An 18469-nucleotide genomic window follows, 5' to 3' on the forward strand; every position below is an offset into this window, starting at 1 on the left:
CATTCCACTACAGCTGCTCCATCATAGGTTTGAACAACACATTTATTCATGAAGTTAAAAAACACAGGTATCTGCTATTAGCGCACATAGGCTGTATGCAGCTGCTCTTATTTTTTTAATTTCACCTTTATTTAACCAGGTAGGCCAGTTGAGAACAAGTTCTCATTTACAACTGCATCCTGGCCAAGATAAAGCAATGCGACACAAACAACAACACAGAGTTACACATGGAATAAACAAACGTACAGTCAGTAGTCCACAGTTGATCAGACTGAAAAATGGTCTTGTTTTCATCCCATACAGCAGGTGAGATCTCTAATGTTTAGATGTAGCCTAGGCTGCTGCAACGTGTATGTAACGAGTTTCTGCTTGTGTCTGTACGGAGTGCCCATCCTCACAGAAGGAATGGTGAACGCATACTTGAGCGCGGGTGAAAAAAATGCGCTACGTCAACCTCTCTTCTTTAATCTAACTTTTAATGGATGATGTGATGGAAGCTATTGGATTGATTTTGACATCCCTGAAAAAGACAGTAGAAAGTTCCATACGTTCAGCAAGTAAAGCATCGTAAACGTCGTAAACGTGCAGTTACCGCTGCAAGCTTGTCGTAGTTGCACTTGTTAGGGAAACTTTCGCCCCCCGTCGTGTCCTCTAAAATCAAATTCTTGCATGAACCAAAAAAAACGCAGTGATAAGCCGTTTGAGAACGTCCCCGTTTCTTCTAACTTTCTCGTTGTGTTGCGTAGTTTGAACACGCAGACCTTCGTCATGATCCATGCGGCTTTTTTCGCATAAGCTTGAATCCGCATTTATATGCTCCCTGCTTTTGTTTTGCCATTTAGCTGAACGATCGACGTTCTTCGGGTCGCTGTACCCCTCTTTCGCCCAAGGCTTTCCAAAAAGCAGGCAAGGCCAACAGTACAGGTGGGTTGATGAAAAGACTCCCTGTTAACCAGCTGTACTTTTGATACCATGTGGTATTGAACACCCTCACCTTTTCATCCTTCATGAAACTGATCTCAGGCAAAGGACGACCCTCGGTTTTAATTCGCACCTTTTCAACGTACCCCAGAGATTTCAACAAAAAGTCAAGAAATTTGCGCTAGCTTTGGTAGAGAAAACGGCACACTGGAGCTGGTAACTGGTTACTGCTAGTGAAGTTAGTGCAATTTATTTCAATTTGCCTTGCTAACTGGACACAAAAATAAAGTTCTAAAACTAAGAAAATAATTTAAAATCTACCTCCTCCGTCTCCTGTAATTTGATTTGAATAATATCCAAAAATCCCTTTCCAATAATGTCACCAACTCACCAAGCTTCTCAGCACATAGAACCCCCCCTCATACTGCAAAAACTTTGATTGGGTGAAGGTCGTCCTCCGGAAGTGGTCATAATTACTATTTAGATCTATGGTAGGGGGTGAGGCCTACGAGCCTCCTAGGTTTTGTATTGAAGTCAATGTACCCAGAGGAGGCTGGAAGCTAGCTGTCCTCCGGCTACACCATGGTGCTACACTACATAGTGCTGTTGAGGCTACTGTAGACCTTCATTGCAAAACAGTGTGTTTTAATCAATTATTTGGTGACATATGAATATATTTAGTAGAGGTTTATCTAAAACTGATAACTTTTTTGGTGCTTCACTATTTTTATTGTTATGACATGTCAATGAGGAGGATGGTCCTAGCTTCCACAACTAGTGGAATGGCACCGGAGAAGAAGGTTGACGTTTTAATTGTCCCCAAACGATTGTGTTTTTTGTTCGTTTGTTTGCGTTGTTTGTAACTTATTTTTTTAAACTTATTTTGTACATAATGTTGCCGCTACCGTCTCTTATGACCGAAAATAATTCATAGGCGATTGAATAAACCTCTACTTCCTTCCATTTTGCTAGTAAACGTGCAATATTTGGAAAACAAAATAGATTACCTACGCAGAAGATTAAACATTCAAAACTGTAATGTCTTATGCTTCACAGAGTCGTGGCTGAACGACGACACTATCAACATACAGCTGGCTGGTTATACTCTGTATCGGCAAGATAGAACAGCGGCGTCTGGTAAGACAAGGGGTGGCGGACTATGTATTTTTGTAAATAACAGCTGGTGCACGATAGAGGTTTTGCTCTCCTGAGGTAGAGTATCTCATGATAAGCTGTAGACCACACTATCTACCTAGAGAGTTTTCATCTGTATTTTTCGTAGCTGTTTACATACCACCACAGACTGAGGCTGGCACTAAGACAGCATTGAATAAGCTGTATTCCGCCATAAACAAACAAGAAAACTCTCAACCAGAGGAGGCGCTCCTTGTAGCCGGGGACTTTAATGCAGGGAAACTTAAATCTGTTTTACCAAATTCCTATCAGCATGTTAAATGTGCAACCAGGGGGGGGACAAACTCCATTTGTCAAACTCTGGACCACCTTTACTCCACACACAGAGACAAATACAAAGCTCTCCCTCGCACTACAAATCTGACCATAACTCTATACTTCTGATTCCTGCTTACAAGCAAAAAATAAAGCAGGAAGCACCAGTGACTAGATCAATAAAAAAGTGGTCAGATGAAGCAGATGCTAAGCTACAGGACTGTTTTGCTAGCACAGACCGAATATGTTCTGGGATTCCTACAATGGCGTACACCACATCAGTCATTGACTTCATCAATAGGTGCATCGATGACGTCGTCCACACAGTGACCGTACGTACATACCCCAACCAGAAGCCATGGATTACAGGCAACATCTGCACTGAGCTAAAGGCTAGTGCTACCAATTTCAAGGAGCGGGACTCTAACCTGGAAGCTTATAAGAAATCCCGCTATGCCCTCCGACAAACCATCAAACAGGCAAAGCATCAATACAGGACTAAGATCGAATCGTACTACACCGGCTCTGACGCTCGTTGGATGTGGCAGGGCTTGCAAACCATTACAGACTAAGAAAGGGAAGCACAGACGAGAGCTGCCAAGTGACACAAGCCTACCAGACGAGCTAAACTACTTATATGCTCGCTTCGAGGCAAATAACATTGAAACAAGCATGAGAGCACCAGCTGTTCCGAAAGACTGTGTGATCACGCTCTTCGCAGCCAATGTGAGTAAGACCTTTAAACAGGTCAACATTCACAAGGCCAGACAGATTACCAGGATGTGTTCTGCGAGCATGCGCTGACAAACTGGCAAGTGTCTTCACTGATATTTTCAACCTCTCCCTGTCCGAGTCTGTAACACCAATATGTTTTAAGCAGACCACCATAGTGCCTGTGCCCAAGAACACTAAGGTAACCTGCCTAAATGACTACAGACCCGTAGCATTCACGTCTGTAGCCATGAAGTGCTTCGAAAGGCTGGTCATGGCTCACATCAATATCATTATCCCAGAAACCCTAGACCCACTCCAATTTGCAGTGGAGCAGGTTGAGAGCTTCAAGTTCCTTGGTGTCCACATCACCTACAAACTAACATGGTCCAAGCACACCAAGACAGTTGTGAAGAGGGCACGACAAAACCTATTCCTCCTCAGGAGATTGAGAAGATTTGGCATGGTTCCTCAGATATTCAAAAGGTTCTACAGCTGCACCATCGAGAGCATCCTAACTGGTTGCATCACTGCCTGGTATGGCAACTGCTCGGCCTTCGACCGCAAGGCACTACAGAGGGTAGTGCGAACGGTCCAGTACATCACTGGGGCCAAGCTTCCTGCCATCCAGGATCTCGATACCAGGCCGATACCGATACCAGAGGAAGCCCTAAAAATTGCCAAAGACTCCAGCCACCATAGTCTTAGACTCTTCTCTCTGCTACCGCACGGCAAGCGGTACCGGAGCGCCAAGTCTAGGTCCAAGAGGCTTCTAAACAGCTTCTACCCCCAAGCCATAAGACTCCTGAACTTCTAATCAAATGGCTACCCAGACTATTTGCATTGCACCCCCCCCCCCTCTTTTACACCACTGCTACTCTCTGTTGTTACCATCTATGCATAGTCACTTTAATAACTCTACCTACATGTACATACTACCTCAACTAACCGGTTCCCCACACATTGACTCTGTACCGGTATCCCCTGTATACAGTCTCACTATTATTACTTTACTGCTGCTCTTTAATTACTTGTTACTTTAATTTCTTATTCTTATCAATATTTTTTTAACTGCATTGCTGGTTAGGGGCTCGTAAGTAAGCATCTCACTGTAAGGTCTACACACCTGTTGTATTCGGCGCATGTGACTAATACAATTTGATTTGATTTACTGTAAACGCTAATTCTCCGCTTTACAGATGTAGACAAACTGTAGCTCCAGATTGGATTAGATTCAGGCCAGTGACGATGTTATGGTTTCTCGCTCCTAGTTCACTGTATTAGTCAGACTCAGACATGAGGTAGCTACCACCATAGTTACATCCATTATTTAGTTCTGCCCTAGACAATACAGAATACTCTTGTATGAGCTACGAACTAATTTGCAAATGCATCTTGTAAGTTAATGTTAGCTAGCCTTTAGCTAGCTAGCCGGCCTGCTAGCATTATCAAATGATAACGTTACATAACCAGCAGTATCTAGACAATACACAATAAATAATGACAATAATACTTGCATGACCTACATCGTAACTAAGTTGTAATGAGGTAGCTAACTAGCTCGTTAGTTAGCTAGATACGCTAACTTTAGCTAAAACGTTAGCTAGCCTGCCTTGTTAAAAAACGTTAGCCTGCCTTGTTAGCTAACCTGCCTCGCTTTTTGAAAAGATAGCTACCTATATAACCAGCAATAATGTTATCTAAAATTGTTAGCTAAATTATGCCAGAGAGGTCATTATATTCTCTGGTTATACTCACCACCACCGGTTGTTGCACACAAAGTTAGCATTACTGGTGCAGACTTGGGGACCGATGACCTCCATGCACCTGCATGCTAGGGTCACACAAACCATAGCCCTTTGGCTGTGGAGGCATGGTCGATCCGTATAGGGCCTGTGAAACATTGTACGCATTGAGGGCCATCAAACAACGGAGCCCTATTCAATGAAGGGAAGCGACGTGGGCGGAGGGACCATTAGTACGTGGAGCTTGGCAAAACGGGGCATGATTTGTTGAAACAATTGTAAATCAAACCTTGCCTTCATTTACTCACTGTGACTCATTTACTCATTGTGACGCACTGAGCTTACAAACTCTGTTTTAGATGAGACTTTGTAGTCAATTTTGACAATAGAATAAATGTTTCTGACTCATATTGATGCCACATAGGGTGTTTTCAAAAGGATTAGTTGCTTTTTAGGGGCTGTCGCTTAAACCATTTGGAATGAATGGATAAATGTCGACATTTTTTCGTTGAACCCCCTGGACAAACGTTGAATACTGAAGTCAAACCGTGAGATCTTGTTGAGAACACAGTACCGCAGACAGAGTGTGGTTAGTTCCATCTCTCTCAGTATCTCAGGATTTAGAGAGTGGTTGGCTGGACTAGAGATCACGAAAGGGACAAGGGAATAAGCACTTTTTGACGCGACTTTTCCGTTCATTTGGAACGTTTATATGCAAAAGAAAAAAAAGGAATTATGGAAGGAAACAGCGGATACCTCTTATTCACGCGCACCGCAGTGGTTTACGGTTTAATCCTCATCAACCCGGGTAAGTTATACAGTGTCTCTGGAGCCTCAGGCGCCTCGCTTGTTTGGTGTCTGTGCCCACTGGCGTTGCCAACCTATATATAGGCTTACCTACCTGGGAAAATAAGAGTGAGAAAATGAGGCTTTATATTCACCAACAAAAAAAAGAAGCTTTACGCACAACCAAACTGTAACCAAACAGTATAGCATCATAGCCTACATGTTGTTAAACTGAATTATGACTTTTTCAGACTTATCCAATATCCATTGACAGTCAAAGCTCATCAAAGTATTTTATTTTCAACGATAGTCCGTTTTGAGTATTGTCTATAGATCCTAAAGCCCTTTTTTTCTGTAGGTGGCAGATTTAGTTACTCAAAGCTGTTACTGATTATGAGAGACAATTTCTCTCCCAGTTAGCCTACTGACGTGATGTATATTGAATTAATGGTCCAAGGCAATCATAACTAATAAAGCCTGAGGACCTTCTATAGCGGAGTGGCCCAGCAGAACACTTTACACTCAAATCTACCTCTCTATCCCCCAGCTCCTCACTCTCTCTCTCTCCGTCTCTCTCCATCTCCCCCAGCTCTCTCTCTCTATGTCCCCCAGCTCTCTCTCTCTATCCCCCCACCTCTCTCTCTCTATCCCCCCACCTTCTCTCTCTCTATCCCCCCACCTTCTCTCTCTCTATCCCCCCACCTCTCTCTCTCTATCCCCCCACCTCTCTCTCTCTATCCCCCCACCTCTCTCTCTCTCTATTCCCCACCTTCTCTCTCTCTATTCCCCCATATCCTCTCTCTCTATCCCCCCACCTCTCTCTCTCTATCCCCCCACCTCTCTCTCTCTATTCCCCACCTTCTCTCTCTCTATTCCCCCATCTCCTCTCTCTCTATTCCCCCATCTCCTCTCTCTCTATTCCCCCATCTCCTCTCTCTCTATTCCCCCATCTCCTCTCTCTCTATTCCCCCATCTCCTCTCTCTCTATTCCCCCATCTCCTCTCTCTCTATCCCCCCACCTCTCTCTCTCTATCCCCCCATCTCCTCTCTCTCTATCCCCCCACCTTCTCTCTCTCTATCCCCCCACCTTCTCTCTCTCTATCCCCCCACCTCTCTCTCTCTATCCCCCCACCTCTCTCTCTATCCCCCCACCTCTCTCTCTCTATTCCCCACCTTCTCTCTCTCTATTCCCCCATCTCCTCTCTCTCTATTCCCCCACCTCTCTCTCTCTATTCCCCACCTTCTCTCTCTCTATTCCCCACCTTCTCTCTCTATCCCCCACCTTCTCTCTCTCTATCCCCCCACCTCTCTCTCTCTATCCCCCCACCTCTCTCTCTCTATCCCCCCACCTCTCTCTCTCTATTCCCCACCTCTCTCTCTCTATCCCCCCACCTCTCTCTCTCTATCCCCCCACCTCTCTCTCTCTATCCCCCCACCTCTCTCTCTCTATTCCCCACCTTCTCTCTCTCTATTCCCCCATCTCCTCTCTCTCTATTCCCCCATCTCCTCTCTCTCTATCCCCCACCTCTCTCTCTCTATCCCCCACCTTCACTCTCTCTATCCCCCCACCTTCTCTCTCTCTATCCCCCCACCTCTCCCTCTATCCCCCCACCTCTCTCTCTATCCCCCCACCTCTCTCTCTATCCCCCCACCTCTCTCTCTATCCCCCCACCTCTCTCTCTCTATCCCCCCACCTCTCTCTCTCTCCGTCTCTCTCTATCCCCAAACTTTCTCTCGCTATCCCCCCACCTGAATTTGCGAGTGGTTACATTTCTCCAGCCCCTCGTCCCTCAGCTTTTTACCAAAATAGTGGCTGGGAAACCCTTTGTTTCTATTTCAACTGCTGATTGGCCCTTTAAGATTCCATTGTCATTTTAGACTGGTTCATATCTTTCCCATTAATTTGTGACTGATTATAGCTAGTGTGTGTGTGTGTGTTTGTGTTTGTGTGTTTGTGTGTGTGTGGGTGGGGGTTCTTCCTCAGTGTTAAGTGATGACTGGACTCATGCCCATGCAGAGGACAGGTTGTTCAACAGGCTGTTCGTTGGCTATAACAAGTGGTCCCGCCCCGTACGAAACATCAGCGACGTTGTCATCGTCAAGTTTGGTCTGTCCATCGCACAACTCATAGACGTGGTAAGACAACTTGCACGTCCATGTTTTCTACACATAATCTATCACTGAATCAATCAAATCTGTATCCTTCACCCTCAGGATGAGAAGAACCAGATGATGACCACCAACGTATGGCTGAAACAGGTTAGAACATTGTTCTATTCTATTAGTGGCTGAAACAGGTTAGAGCATTGTTCTATTATATTAGTGGCTGAAACAGGTTAGAGCATTGTTCTATTATATTAGTGGCTGAAACAGGTTAGAGCATTGTTCTATTATATTAGTAGCTGAAACAGGTTAGAGCATTGTTCTATTATATTAGTGGCTGAAACAGGTTAGAGCATTGTTCTATTATATTAGTGGCTGAAACAGGTTAGAACATTGTTCTATTCTATTAGTGGCTGAAACAGGTTAGAGCATTGTTCTATTATATTAGTGGCTGAAACAGGTTAGAACATTGTTCTATTATATTAGTGGCTGAAACAGGTTAGAACATTGTTCTATTCTATTAGTGGCTGAAACAGGTTAGAACACTGTTCTATTATATTAGTGGCTGAAACAGGTTAGAACACCGTTCTATTATATTAGTAGCTGAAACAGGTTAGAACACTGTTCTATTATATTAGTGGCTGAAACAGGTTAGAACACCGTTCTATTATATTAGTAGCTGAAACAGGTTAGAACACTGTTCTATTATATTAGTGGCTGAAACAGGTTAGAACACCGTTCTATTATATTAGTAGCTGAAACAGGTTAGAACACCGTTCTATTATATTAGTAGCTGAAACAGGTTAGAACACCGTTCTATTATATTAGTAGCTGAAACAGGTTAGAACACCGTTCTATTCTATTAGTGGCTGAAACAGGTTAGAACACTGTTCTATTATATTAGTGGCTGAAACAGGGTAGAACACTGTTCTATTATATTAGTGGCTGAAACAGGTTAGAACACCGTTCTATTCTATTAGTGGCTGAAACAGGTTAGAACACCGTTCTATTCTATTAGTGGCTGAAACAGGGTAGAACACCGTTCTATTTTATTAGTGGCTGAAACAGGGTAGAACACTGTTCTATTATATTAGTGGCTGAAACAGGTTAGAACACTGTTCTATTATTTTAGTGGCTGAAACAGGTTAGAGCACTGTTCTATTATATTAGTGGCTGAAACAGGTTAGAACACTGTTCTATTATATTAGTGGCTGAAACAGGTTAGAACACTGTTCTATTATATTAGTGGCTGAAACAGGTTAGAACACTGTTCTATTATATTAGTGGCTGAAACAGGTTAGAACACCGTTCTATTATATTAGTGGCTGAAACAGGTTAGAACACCGTTCTATTCTATTAGTGGCTGAAACAGGTTAGAACACTGTTCTATTATATTAGTGGCTGAAACAGGTTAGAACACTGTTCTATTATATTAGTAGCTGAAACAGGTTAGAACACTGTTCTATTATATTACTGGCTGAAACAGGTTAGAACACTGTTCTATTATATTAGTGGCTGAAACAGGTTAGAACACCGTTCTATTATATTAGTGGCTGAAACAGGAAAGAATAGTAATATTGTCTCTACTTTCCTCGATGTCTATGGCTGCATTTACACAGGCAGCCCAATTATTGGCAAGAGCTAATCTGATGCAATTAGTGAAAAACTATTAGAATTCGTCTGCCTGTGTAAACGCAGCCTAGGACATTCAGAACAACATGGAGAAAGCTCCTGAGACGATGGAAACGTTTAAGTATTCTTGTTTGTCCTGTGGTTAACCCCTCCAGGAGTGGAGTGACTTTAATCGTATCGTGTGTGTGTGTGTGTGTGTGTGCGTGTGTGTGTAGGAGTGGAGTGACTATAAACTGCGGTGGCGTCCATCTGACTACGACAACGTAACGTCCATTAGAGTACCTTCTGAACTGATCTGGGTACCTGACATCGTCCTCTATAACAAGTCAGTCACATGCGCACGCACACACACACACACACACACACACACACACACACACACACACACACACACACACACACACACACACACACACAATGATCAATTAGTTGTGTAGGAGATGGCAGTAATCTGTGGTTCTATAGTTGTGTAGGAGGAGGCAGTAATCTGTGGTTCTATAGTTGTGTATGAGATGGCAGTAATCTGTGGTTCTATAGTTGTGTAGGAGATGGTAGTAATCTGTGGTTCTATAGTTGTGTAGGAGGAGGCAGTAATCTGTGGTTCTATAGTTGTGTAGGAGGAGGCAGTAATCTGTGGTTCTATAGTTGTGTAGGAGGAGGCAGTAATCTGTGGTTCTATAGTTGTGTAGGAGATGGTAGTAATCTGTGGTTCTATAGTTGTGTAGGAGGAGGCAGTAATCTGTGGTTCTATAGTTGTGTAGGAGGAGGCAGTAATCTGTGGTTCTACAGTTGTGTAGGAGGAGGCAGTAATCTGTGGTTCTATAGTTGTGTAGGAGATGGTAGTAATCTGTGGTTCTATAGTTGTGTAGGAGGAGGCAGTAATCTGTGGTTCTACAGTTGTGTAGGAGATGGCAGTAATCTGTGGTTCTATAGTTGTGTAGGAGGAGGCAGTAATCCGTGGTTCCATAAACAGTATCAATCAATCAATCAATATAATGTATTTATTCATAAAGCCCTTTTTACATCAGCAGATGTGACAAAGTGCTGTACAGAAACCCAGCCCAAAACCCCAAACAGCAAGCAATGCAGATTTCAAAGCATGGTGGCTGGGAGACACTCCCTAGAAAGGCAGGAATTTAGGTAGAAACCTAGAGAGGAACCAGGCTCTGAAGGGTGACCAGTCCTCTTCTGGCTTTACCGGGTGGAGATTATAAGAGTACATGGCCATTAAGGCCAGATTGTTCTTCAAGATGTTCAAACGTTCATAGATGACCAGCAGGGTCAAATAAAGAATCACATTGGAGTACCTCAGGAGTAAATGTCAATTGGCTTTTCATAGCAGCGCATTCAGAGGTCGAGACAGCAGGTGAGGGAGAGAGGGAGATGGGGAGAGGGAGATGGGGAGAGGGAGATGGGGAGATAGAGATAGGGAGGGATAGAGAGAGAGAGAGAGAGAGAGAGAGGGAGAGGGAGAGGGAGAGAGGTAATGAGAGAGGGAGACGAAAGCGGCAGGTCCGGGACAAGGTAGCACGTCCAGTGAACAGGTCAGGGTTCCATAGCCGCAGGCAGAACAGTTAAAACTGGAGCAGCAGCACGACCAGGTGGACAGCCAGTAATCATCAGGTAGTTCTAGAGGGAGCATACTGAAATTCATAGTTCTATATAGTAGTTGTGTTTCTATAAAACAGTAATGTTTTATTCTATAATTGTGGTTCTACAAACAGTAATCTGTGATTTTATAGTTGTGGTTCTATAAAGCAGTCATCTGTGGTTCTATAGTTGTGGTTCTGTAAAGCTGTAATCTGTGGTTCCATGGGTGTGGTTCTCTAGTTGTGGTTCTGTTAAGCTATAATCTGTGGTTCTATGGTTGTGGTTCTATAAATGGTAATACGTGGTTCTCTAGTTATGGTTCTATAAACGGTAATCTATGGTTCTATAAACGGTAATCTGTGGTTCTATAGTTGTGGTTCTGTAAAGCTATAATCGGTGGTTCTATAAATGGTAATACGTGGTTCTCTAGTTATGGTTCTATAAACGGTAATCTGCGGTTCTATAGTAGTGGTTCTATAAACGGTAATCTGTGGTTCTATAGTTGTGGTTCTGAAAAGCAGAAATCTGTGGTTCTCTAGTTATGGTTCTATAAACGGTAATCTGTGGTTCTCTAGTTATGGTTCTATAAACGGTAATCTGTGGTTCACCCTACCTGACTTTCTCACCACCAGTTGTAAAGACAAGGCTGTCTTGCATCAGACAGTCGTGTCCCGTCCCCCTGGCAGAGGAACACATCACACAGAATTCATCATCAACATTCACATATCATTCTAACGCTCCTTAAACGAGCATCGCTTAGGGTTCCTTTACTCACGTTTGATTTCTAGAATAATGAAGCAACATGCTTGTTTTGGTCTTTAGATTCTATTGTTTTGGAATAAGACAGGAAGGGGTAGTAGTGCTGCACATCATTCCCTGGTCTGAAGAGTCTTCCTCCCCCTTTTTCTATCTTCTTTCTATCTTCTCTCCCTCCCTCCCTCCCTCCCGTTCTCCCTCCCTCCCTCTTGCTCTCTTTCTCCCTCCCCCCTCTCGCTCTCTTTCTCCCTCCCTCCCTCCCTCCCTCTCGCTCTCTTTCTCCCTCCCTCCCTCCCTCCCTCCCTCCCTCCCTCCCTCCCTCCCTCCCTCCCTCTCGCTCTCTTTCGCTTTCTCCCTCCCTCCCTCTCGCTCTCTCCCTCTCTCTCTCTGTGTATCTCCCCAGTGCAGATGGTGAGTTTTCAGTGACCCATATGACCAAGGCTCATCTGTTCCATAGTGGTCATGTGCGCTGGGTTCCCCCGGCCATCTATAAGTCCTCCTGCTCTATAGACGTCACCTTCTTCCCCTTCGATCAGCAGAATTGTAAAATGAAGTTTGGCTCCTGGACCCACGACAGAGCTAAGATAGATCTAGAGCCTATAGGGGATACTGTCGATCTGAAGGTAGGTGTTGCGCACACGCACACACACACACACACACACACACACACACACACAGATTTACACACACACACACACACACACACACACACAGATTTACACACACACGGAGACACACACACAGATTTACACACACACACACAGATTTACACACACACACACACACACACACACTACAACTCCCTGTGTCTCTGTTTCTGCTCCAGGACTACTGGGAGAGTGGTGAATGGGCTATAGTGAACGCAGTGGGAACCTACAACACTAAGAAGTATGACTGCTGCCATGAGATCTACCCTGATATAACCTACTATTTCATGATCAGACGCCTGCCTCTATTCTACACCGTCAACCTCATTATCCCTTGTCTCCTCATCTCCTGTCTCACCGTCCTGGTGTTCTATCTGCCTTCTGATTGTGGAGAGAAGATCACTCTGTGTATCTCTGTCTTACTGTCTCTCACCGTCTTCCTCCTGCTCATCACTGAGATCATCCCTTCCACCTCCCTGGTGATTCCTCTTATCGGGGAGTATCTCCTTTTCACCATGATCTTCGTCACTCTGTCTATCGTGATAACGGTGTTTGTCCTGAACGTCCACCATCGTTCCTCTGCTACTCACACCATGCCTCGCTGGGTTCGGACACTGTTCCTGTCTGCCATTCCCCGGTGGCTCTGCATGAAACGACCCCCGCCTGACCTCAGGAGGAGGGGCTTAGTAGGCAAACTCCACCCCTTCGGAACCTTCAGAACGCCTGGCCCCTCCCGCGCTTCGTCGCATTCCACAGCTCACACCTGGCTCATGCGGGAGTCCGATGTTGATCTCCATGGTAACGAGGACGAGGATGTGATTCGCCATGGTTACTTGGATACGGAGATGGACGCGGGGTTAGGGGGGAGGTTGAGGCTTCCCCCATCCTTCTCCTTTCCCCCTCCCTCTCCCCGCCTGCCCGTCTACACCCCCCTCATCCCCAAGACTCACACCACCCAGCGGCCCCCCAATCTGAGTCTGACCCCAGACTGGGACTTCGCTCCCCCAGGTCCTGATGTTGGTATGGCACACGCCCCAGCTCCAGCCCTGTCTCCTGCAGTGTTACAAGCCCTGGAGGGGGTGACGTACATCGCTGAACACCTCAGAGCCGAGGACCAAGACTTCTCTGTGAGACCACTACTGCACCACACAGGGAACTACAACTCCCTACTGCACCACACAGGGAACTACAACTCCCTACTGCACCACACCAGAGAACTACCACACCCTACTGCACCACACAGGGAACTACAACTCCCTACTGCACCACACAGGGAACTACAACTCCCTACTGCACCACACCAGGGAACTACAACTCCCTACTGCGCCACACAGGGAACTACAACTCCCTACTGTAATCAAACTAAATCCAACTTTATTTATAGAGCACATTTATTAAAGGATTCATTTCAAAGAGCTTGACAAATAAAATAATACAAGGTGAGAAAGATAAAAACAAATTGACATAGTAAAACAATAATAAAATAAGTGGACACAAGACTAATGCAGTCAAAGATATAGACATTCTACAACCGTTCCCCCCTCTCAGACATTCTACAACTGTTCCCTCCTCCAGACATTCTACGACTGTTCCCTCCTCCAGACATTCTACGACTGTTCCCTCCTCCAGACATTCTACGACTGTTCCCTCCTCCAGACATTCTACGACTGTTCCCTCCTCCAGACATTCTACGACTGTTCCCTCCTCCAGACATTCTACGACTGTTCCCTCCTCCAGACATTCTACGACTGTTCCCTCCTCCAGACATTCTACGACTGTTCCCTCCTCCAGACATTCTACGACTGTTCCCTGCTGGCTAGGACCATAGTGCCTGAAGGCCGACTCACCGAAGGCTAGGACCATAGTGACTGAAGGCCGACTCAACAAAAGTTTTGGTTCTGACCTTCAGACCAACTATAGGACCAGTGCCAGAAGATCTGAGGGACTGACCACACAGAGAAACTCCCTACTTTACCACACAGAGAACTACAATGCCCTACTGTACCACACAGAAAACTACAACTCCCTACTGTACCACACAGAGAACTACAACTCCCTACTGTACCACACAGAGAACTACAACTCCCTGCTGTATCACACAGAGAACTACAACTCCCCACTGTACCACACATAGAACTACAACTCCCTACTGTACCACACAGAGAACTACAACTCCCTACTGTACCACACAGAGAACTACCACTTCCTACTGACCAACAACACAAGAGTTAGGATACATAGAGAGCAAAAAGTAGAATCTGCTTCACACAGAGAACTACAACTCCCTATTGCACCACAGTGAATTACAACTTCCGACTGTACCACACAGAGAACTACAACTCCCTACTACACCACACTGAGAACTAACTCCCTACTACACCACACAGAGCACTACCACTCCCTACTGTACCACACAGTGAACTACCACTCCCTACTGTACCACACAGAGAACTACAACTCCCTACTACACCACACAGAGCACTACCACTCCCTACTGTACCACACAGAGCACTACCACTCTACTGTACCACACAGAGAACTACAACTCTACTGTACCACACAGTGAACTACCACTCCCTACTGTACCACACAGAGAACTACAACTCCCTACTACACCACACAGAGCACTACCACTCCCTACTGTACCACACAGTGAACTACCACTCTATACTGTACCACACAGAGTACTATCACTCTCTACTGTACCACACAGAGAACTACAACTCCCTACTGTACCACACAGAGAACTACAACTCCCTACTGTACCACACAGAGAACTACAACTCCCTACTGTACCACACAGAGCACTACCACTCTCTACTGTACCACACAGAGAACTACAACTCCCTACTGTACCACACAGAGCACTACCACTCCCTACTGTACCACACAGAGCACTACCACTCTACTGTACCACACAGAAAACTACAACTCCCTACTGTACCACACAGAGCACTACAACTCCCTACTGACCAACAACACACGATTTAGGGGAGAAGGAGAGCGAGGGGAGAGAACTCAGTAGAGTCTGTCTCTGGATTTGTGTGTTTTGTGGTCTTTTAACAATGTTAACCTGTGTGTGTGTCCAGGTGAAGGAGGACTGGAAGTACGTTGCCATGGTGATAGATCGTATCTTCCTGTGGATGTTCATCATCGTGTGTCTCCTGGGAACCATCGGATTGTTCTTACCACCCTGGCTGGCCGGCATGATCTAGAACCCTGTGTGTGTGTGTGTGTGTGTGTGTAATAATATTAATATTAATAATTGTTATTATTATTTGGTGGGTGCTTATATTTGTCCTATTTCACACATGTACAAGTGTGTTTTTTGCATATCCCAACTCTCCCTGAGACACTCTCGGAGAGTGGTGTCATGGCCAGGGTCTCACGGTGGTGTGTGTGTGTGTACCTTAGGGCTCGTCCTTCTACTATGGCTCTCCGGAATGATCTAGAAGAGTTCTAGAACTGTTCTTTAGTCCAGACATTCTAGAACCTTATCCTTCTCTGTTCTACAATCTAGTGTCAACGTTACCAATGTTGAGGAACTGGGGCCAAGTCACATCTTCAAGAAGCATCCTACCCTGCTTCCCCCCCACCCCCAAAAATATTAAGATTTACCTATTTAACAACTAAGACTTATTGGTGAATAAAAAAATATGTCTGTCTTTGTATGGACATTAAATGTTCAATCTTCCGGCGCCGAAAAGAGATGGCCGCCTCGCTTCGCGTTCCTTGGAAAATATGCAGTATTTTGTTTTTTTATGTGTTATTTCTTACATCGGTACCCCAGGTAATCTTAGGTTTCATTACATACAGTCGGGAGGAACTACTGAATATACGATTAACGTCAACTCATCATCGTTCCTACCAGGAATATGACTTTCCCGAAACGGATCCAGTGTTTTGCCTTCCACCCAATACAATGGATCTGATCCCAGCCGGCGACCCTGTGCGACGCCGTAAAAGGGGCAAACGAGGCGGTCTCGTGGTCAGGCTTCGGAGACGGGCACATCGCGCTCCACTCCCTAGCATACTACTCGCCAATGTCCAGTCTCTTGACAATAAGGTTGATGAAATCCGAGCACGGGTAGCATTCCAGAGAGACATCAGGGATTGCAACGTGCTCTGCTTCACGGAAACATGGCTAACTCAAGAGACGCTAACGGAGTCGGTGCAGCCAGCTGGTTTCTTCATGCATCGCGCCGACAGAAACAAACATCTTTCTGGTAAGAAGAGGGGCGGGGGGGTATGCCTTATGATTAACGAGACGTGGTGTGATCATCATAACAACACACAGGAACTCAAGTCATTCTGTTCACCTGATCTAGAACTCCTCACAATCAAATGTCGACCGCATTATCTACCAAGGGAATTCTCTTCAATCATAATAACAGCCGTATATATTCCCCCCCAAGCAGACACATCGATGGCCCTGAACGAACTTTATCTGACTCTTTGTAAACTGGAAACCACACACCCTGAGGCTGCATTCATCGTAGCTGGGGATTTTAACAAGGCTAATCTAAAAACAAAACTCCCTAAATTCTATCAGCATATCGATTGTGCTACCAGGGCTGGAAAAACCCTAGATCATTGTTATACTAATTTCCGCGACGCATATAAGGCCCTCCCCCGCCCCCCTTTCGGAAAAGCTGACCACGACTCCATTTTGTTGATTCCAGCCTACAAACAGAAACTAAAACAACAAGCTCCCGCGCTCAGGTCTGTTCAACGCTGGTCCGACCAATCTGAATCCACGCTTCAAGACTGCTTCGATCACGCGGACTGGAATATGTTCCGCATTGCGTCCAACAACAATATTGACGAATATGCTGATTCGGTGAGCGAGTTCATTAGGAAGTGCATTGACGATGTCGTACCCACAGCAACGATTAAAACATTCCCAAACCAGAAACCGTGGATTGACGGCAGCATTCGCGTGAAACTGAAAGCGCGAACCACTGCTTTTAACCAGGGCAAGGTGACCGGAAGCATGACCGAATACAAAAAGTGTAGCTATTCTCTCCGCAAGGCAATCAAACAGGCTAAGTCCCAGTACAGAGACAAAATCGAGTCGCAATTCAACAGCTCAGACACAAGAGGTATGTGGCAGGGTCTACAGTCAATCACGGATTACAAAAAGAAAACCAGCCCCGTCGCGGACCAGGATGTCTTGCTCCCAGACAGGCTAAACAACTTTTTTGCCCGCTTTGAGGACAATACAGTGCCACTGACACGGCCCCCTACCAAAACCTGCGGGCTCTCCTTCACTGCAGCCGAGGTGAGTAAAACATTTAAACGTGTTAACCCTCGCAAGGCTGCAGGCCCAGACGGCATTCCCAGCCGCGTCCTCAGAGCATGCGCAGACCAGCTGGCTGGTGTGTTTACGACATATTCAATCAATCCTTATCCCAGTCTGCTGTTCCCACATGCTTCAAGAGGGCCACCATTGTTCCTGTTCCCAAGAAAGCTAAGGTAACTGAGCTAAACGACTACCGCCCCGTAGCACTCACTTCCGTCATCATGAAGTGCTTTGAGAGACTAGTCAAGGACCATATCACCTCCACCCTACCGGACACCCTAGACCCACTCCAATTTGCTTACCGACCCAATAGGTCCACAGACGACGCAATCGCAACCACACTGCACACTGCCCTAACCCATCTGGACAAGAGGAATACCCATGTGAGAATGCTGTTCATCGATTACAGCTCAGCATTTAACACCATAGTACCCTCCAAACTCGTCATCAAGCTCGAGACCCTGGGTCTCGACCCCGCCCTGTGCAACTGGGTCCTGGACTTCCTGACGGGCCGCCCCCAGGTGGTGAGGGTAGGTAACAACATCTCCACCCCGCTGATCCTCAACACTGGGGCCCCACAAGGGTGCGTTCTGAGCCCTCTCCTGTACTCCCTGTTCACCCACGACTGCGTGGCCATGCACGCCTCCAACTCAATCATCAAGTTTGCGGATGACACTACAGTGGTAGGCTTGATTACCAACAACGACGAGACGGCCTACAGGGAGGAGGTGAGGGCCCTCGGAGTGTGGTGTCAGGAAAATAACCTCACACTCAACGTCAACAAAACAAAGGAGATGATTGTGGACTTCAGGAAACAGCAGAGGGAG

At 45.7% G+C, this 18469-nt stretch overlaps 1 protein-coding gene across 2 annotated transcripts; it reads left to right on the plus strand.

The window, feature by feature from the left end:
- Nucleotides 1-1903: 1903 nt before the first annotated feature.
- chrna2a (cholinergic receptor, nicotinic, alpha 2a (neuronal)) lies at nucleotides 1904-16004 on the plus strand. Of its 2 annotated transcripts, none has more exons than XM_071366747.1 (7): nucleotides 1904-2058; nucleotides 7597-7748; nucleotides 7827-7871; nucleotides 9563-9672; nucleotides 12097-12316; nucleotides 12520-13467; nucleotides 15430-16004. In XM_071366747.1, the coding sequence occupies exons 3-7, from the start codon at nucleotides 7842-7844 to the stop codon at nucleotides 15553-15555; spliced, it is 1434 nt and encodes a 477-aa protein (XP_071222848.1). In that variant the 5' UTR covers nucleotides 1904-2058; nucleotides 7597-7748; nucleotides 7827-7841; the 3' UTR covers nucleotides 15556-16004. The 2 variants fall into 2 exon arrangements, with proteins under 2 accessions (XP_071222848.1, XP_071222847.1); XM_071366746.1 differs by lacking the exon at nucleotides 1904-2058 and adding an exon at nucleotides 4669-5634.
- The last annotated feature ends 2465 nt before the right edge of the window (nucleotides 16005-18469 follow it).

This window comes from Salvelinus alpinus, chromosome 25 (assembly GCF_045679555.1).
Source record: "Salvelinus alpinus chromosome 25, SLU_Salpinus.1, whole genome shotgun sequence".
In the NCBI taxonomy this organism is placed as follows: Eukaryota; Metazoa; Chordata; class Actinopteri; order Salmoniformes; family Salmonidae; genus Salvelinus; species Salvelinus alpinus.

Bases quoted from the DNA above. Each gene is read 5' to 3' on its own strand.
- chrna2a (XM_071366746.1), top strand. From the start codon at position 5,562: ATGGAAGGAAACAGCGGATACCTCTTATTCACGCGCACCGCAGTGGTT. The intron at 7,749-7,826 runs GTAAGACAACTT...CTTCACCCTCAG, and splicing joins TCGCACAACTCATAGACGTG to GATGAGAAGAACCAGATGAT. The intron at 9,673-12,096 runs GTCAGTCACATG...GTATCTCCCCAG, and splicing joins GACATCGTCCTCTATAACAA to TGCAGATGGTGAGTTTTCAG.